The following is a 5,079-nucleotide window of genomic DNA, read 5'->3' on the forward strand; positions in this document are numbered from 1 at the left end:
TGTGTTTAAAAAAAAATTGCTCAGGCTTTTTATGTTTCAACTGAGTAATTTCCTGTGGAACTGCAGTTGGTAAAAAAATAAAATATGATTATGCCTATCTCTGTGTCTCTTGTTTCCACAGGAAACCAATCTTTTTTTTTTTTTCTTTGTTAACACTGCTTCTGTGAAATGCTTTGTACTTTTGGTGTCTGTTGAAGTCATGATAAAATATAAAAGAACGGAATGCATACTCTTTATAAATACAAATTATCACCGCCTGCTTTTTTTGTGGGAAATTAAGTAACTTCATTGAGGCAAGCTTATGTAAAGTAATTCCCTATGCCAATGAAAATACATTGTCACTATATATCTGAGGTTTTTGTGTTTGGTTTTTTGTTGTTTTTTTTTTAAAAAAAACCTTAGGACTCACAGCATTTTAAAATAAAGATCCAGCAATGCGAGTAATTGGCAGCTGAGGTGCATCAGTGAAGCATCAATAGCTGCTTTTGGAAAAGTTTTACCCTTCTGTCCTAGTGTCTAGACCCTCTGTATGACAGGGAGAGCCTAGAGGCTGACTGTGTGTATTTAGTTCAGATTAAATTTGAAAGAGTTAACCAGTCTTCATACACACTTCTTTAATATCCGGTGTACCATAGGTGGAACTCTCCTACTTTTCTTGTAATACACACTAGACAGTAGTATTAAAACTGAATATATTGTGTAAGCTGAAATAGATTGAATAATAATTGTCTTTCTCTAGCTTGCTGCAAAGTACATTGAGATTATTTTCTATTTTATTGGGAGTTTTACAAAAAGTGAAGGGTATAGAATGTATCTAAAATGCAGCTGTGATTCTGTTTAATTTTATAGTTTTCATACATTTGTACATTAACATAATCAGTTTGGGGGCAAAATTATTAGTGCAATGAGCTGGAAATAATACACATCTTAACTCTTGAGTGTTTGTGTGTATTAACAAGATAACAGCATTACTGGATATTAAACTATCTAGACAAATAATTGATAGAAATAACTCTTCGAGGGTGTCTTTCTCTCTTTTATCTTAGTCTTGTGATGTTTGGCCTTTTCTGTAAGATATTATTAGGGAGGGGCATTTTTGTCTCTACCTGTATGATTTTTCTAGTCATGGGGCCTGCAGGCCCCTGTTCAAGCCCCAGTTTCTTTGTTGGTCATTTTATACTGACTGTACAAAAAATGTGATGGTACATGGCTGAGCGTTAATGGACAATACGGTGAGACTGACTGAAGAAAGGGACTGTCTTAAAACCTCTCCTGTGTCTGAATTAGTGATCAAAAGGTCTGAGTGAAATGCCATATTCACATACTATTTGAAATATCTCGAGGTGAGAAGAGATAACCTGCATTCTTTTTTTCCTCCTAGGCCTGGAAATCCCAAATCTACAGGACCAAATAAAAAAGAAAACATACCTCCCACTCCTTTACACCCTATGTTGGTGAATTGTCCTTCCATCTGGTGACAGCCCTATCTGTGATCTTGCTCTAAGTTTTCATCGCCTTTGGAGCCACTCTCAGGAGGAAAAAAAAAAAAAAAGAAAAAAAAGCAGGGGGGGCAAACTAAAGACTGCTGTGACCTTGCTAACTGTTCATATTCCCTGGGTGGCAGAAACACTTAAATGATGACTTGTGTGACCACAGACACCGTTTCTTTTCTTCTCAAGGGTATGACTCAGTCAAACGTATCACCAATCAAGTAAGACTACAGGCACTTAGTAACCACTCGGACTACATTATAAAGTAGTGTTCATCATTCTGGATGTAGTGGAACCATAGGACAGGAGTCTACAAAATAAGTGAAGTTTGGGGAAAATGTCTTGTGAATTTGATCTAAACTTCCTTAAGGAATTGGAACTAGAGGCTGTTCTGGAAGTCCTGTACCGTGACCAGCTGGTGAGAAAAACAGAGGAGGAAAGAATAAGGTACTTGCTCTTCCCCTGTTTCTGTATTTCTGTTACTTTTTCTAAGAAGTACCCTTCTTCCTCTTTGTCTTTCCAAATGTATTTTTGTTTTTAACTTCTTGTTAGCTAATGCCTTTTTATTCCTTTGGAAAACTAAGTTGTCCAGAGCCTCTTCGGTTTACTGCACTATTGACTACATTAAAGATGAGCAAATACTGTTCTACCTGATGAGTTTTACTTCTAGCTTTGACAGAAAACTCAGTTGCTGCCTGTGGTTTTTTTCTGTGAAGGCTTTATGGCATTCTCATCATGTTCCTCTGTATGCCTGTGTAGTCCTGGTAACACAGAACATGTTCAGATCTTCGGCTTATTTAACTAGCAAAGCTAGTGGAAGGGAGAGGTTTTGATATTTTGGTCTGATGTGGTTTTTATTTAACTTTCAGATGATACATTTGTTACAATTATTTTTACTTGATAGAAGATTTGATTCTTGGATAAATATGATAAAAAACCATCAAATGAAAGGGAGCACCATTTAGTCTCAATTTTTTGTGTGCCTGCTCAACTTCAGTGCCCTGCTCTGAGGGTGTGTAGCTGACACGAATAGAACCCCATTTATACTAGACTATGGCTCTGTATGTCCAGCTGTAGCTGCATAGACAGTCACAGGGCAAAAATGCTGCGTGTGGATGCTTTCGGACAGTGCTCAACTGAGGTCAACTTGAGGGCCTATCTCCTGCTAGTAATGGTGTTGCACAACCAGGGTATTCGCTTGTGACTTACATGAGGGGTTTGGTCTATTTAATTTTTATTTCTTTTTTTTTAACCTGGGGGATTAGGAAACTGAAACTGCAGCTGCAGCAGCTTCGGTGGAAAGGAGCAGGAAATGTAAGCCACGAATACCGGGAGAGATCTTGTGCTCGCTGTCAGAAATCGCTGGGGTTGCTGATGAACAGAGGTGCAGTGTGCAACGGGTGCAGTCACCGAGTGTGCTCTGAGTGCCGTGTCTGCCTGAGTGCCTGCCTTTGGAAATGCACTGTTTGTTACGCTCATGGGTAAGGTGTTTTACTGCTGCTGATAAGTGCTGGTTGACACTGGTTATCTGGTGGATACACACTGGTTTTTTGTGTACCTGTTGCTTTAAACAATTACTGAAACAAAACCTCTGGCAGAATAAAAATGTTGGATGATGTCCTGATAGCAATGAAATTTACAGGAATTTTGTGTTATACTTCATGTAGTCAGGATTTCCCTTTCTGTTTTTAGCAAAATGTATCCTCGGGGTAGGCCAGAGGTAGCTTGACAAAGACGATAATGGCAAAGCACAGGAACGGTCATTGGTCTCTGAACATCTTCCTCTCACTCAATATTGAGCTGGTGCATCATAACCAGTTGCTGAAGGTGCTTTGTTTTGGTGTAGTATAGCCAATTTCTTGACAATTCCCTAATCATGATTTTTTGGCCTCATACTACAGGAATGAGGAAAATGGGTTGATGAATCATTTGAAGTCATGTTTTATGTAAATTTAAAAAGCAAAAAGCATTAATAATATTATCAGGAATTGTTTAAATGTGGTCAGAAATCCAAGTTTGTTTACTTTGAATGAGTTGGTTTTTTCTTTTACTGTATCACATTGGTTTTGTTTTCCAGGGAACAATCTATCTCTTACTGTATTAGTATAATTTTTATATCAAAGTACTCCATCATAGTCCATTTTATTAATCAATCATAATCAATTTAGAACCTTTCTAAACCAAATGGTTTAGCTATATCTCCACCTTTGATGAAAAATAATATTATGTAGGCAAAGAAAGGTAGTTTTGGAAATGAATCAACAGCTGTGCTGGATGGTATATATGCCTGTACAAAGGGTGAGTATTTGGGTGAAGTTTTACTTTATGCCAACACAAGATTAATGCACTACTTCACTCCTCCTTAAGATGCCAAAATGAAATTCAAATAATACCTGGGAAATGTAAGGCAAGGCATTGGTCTTAAGTTAAATGAATTTCTAATCTGGAGTAATTAAAAATTTGAAGTAATTTTCTGTAGTTTGGAAGAGACTATAAACTATCACTATAAAGCTGTTCTCTGAATCCTCAGTTTATTTTGCAATTTATACATAAAATAGTCAGGCTAGCTTCATTTATATTTGAAACAAATCAATTACTAGATTTTGGTACATATATTTCACTGTTTGTGCTTCACGCTGTATGCACTGAAATGAAGGGTTAAAAGTTAACTTCTGTATCCTCCTCCAGATACTCCACTTCCTCTTCTTTTAAATTGGTTTTGAGTTATTTGATGGCCACAGTGGAAATCCCCTATAGACAGCAGGTAGTTGTTAAGCCAACTGTGCCCTTGATTATTTCATAAGCTTGTCCAGATATTTAATGGCAAAACCAAGAAAACATTATTTAAATGAATTAAAAGACATTTTTACTTTTCCTTGAGGAAATTACTTTTTAAAATCTTGCTCATATAGAGGAGTTATTCATCTGTCATTGAAATCCTCTGTATAGCAAGCAGACAGCACATTCGATCTTGTTTAGTTGTAATGCAAAGTCCATTAAAATCGGTCAGACTTCTTCCATGGCACTCAGTGAGCTTTACTTCAAGGCTGCAAATCTCAGGAAGGACAGGGAGTGCTCAGTGTGGTGCTTACTCCGGTGAGGGGAAAAATAGGATGACTAAGAAACATAAGAGCTGATTTTTCAGCTCCTGAGCAACCATAATTTGGAGTCTTGGTTACCACTGGAATATTAATTCCTGAACAAAACATTATCAGCAGGAGTACTATTGAGATTCTCTGCTAGGCACTAGGGCCCCGTTTGTATTAAACATGCCTAAACGCCTCAGTGGAAGAACATGCAGGGATAGGTGAATGCTCATTGTTTACAGAATAAGAAATTTTAAAAGCCTTGTGGACTGACAAAGTTTGTGTCCCTCACTTGGAAGAGGCATCTCTTCAGTGAATGGACTTGACATAATATGTTTGTTTTAGAGGCATCCTGTCTTCTAGGATTCTAAAAAGATATTCCCGTTAAAGGAGTTTAATCTGTTTTACCTGACAAGGATAGTTCTTCTTCAGCTTTGTTGTCACGCTCTTGGTCATAGCTCAGTTTAATACATTCCATAGCCTTAAAAAAAAAAAAAAAAAAA

General features: G+C 37.2%; 1 protein-coding gene across 1 annotated transcript in view; it reads left to right on the forward strand.

Annotated features, from left to right (window-relative positions):
- The first annotated feature begins 1,827 nt into the window (after positions 1-1,827).
- The window catches only part of SYTL3 (synaptotagmin-like 3), a 28,082-nt gene continuing 24,830 nt past the window's right edge, over positions 1,828-5,079 (forward strand). The window contains exons 1-2 of the mRNA XM_010144272.1: positions 1,828-1,937; positions 2,756-2,971. Of these exons, the coding sequence (XP_010142574.1) occupies positions 1,828-1,937; positions 2,756-2,971 (326 nt within the window). The remainder of the gene's footprint in view (positions 1,938-2,755; positions 2,972-5,079) is intronic.

Source organism: Buceros rhinoceros, unplaced genomic scaffold, assembly GCF_000710305.1.
Source record: "Buceros rhinoceros silvestris isolate BGI_N320 unplaced genomic scaffold, ASM71030v1 scaffold19049, whole genome shotgun sequence".
Taxonomy (NCBI): Eukaryota; Metazoa; Chordata; class Aves; order Bucerotiformes; family Bucerotidae; genus Buceros; species Buceros rhinoceros.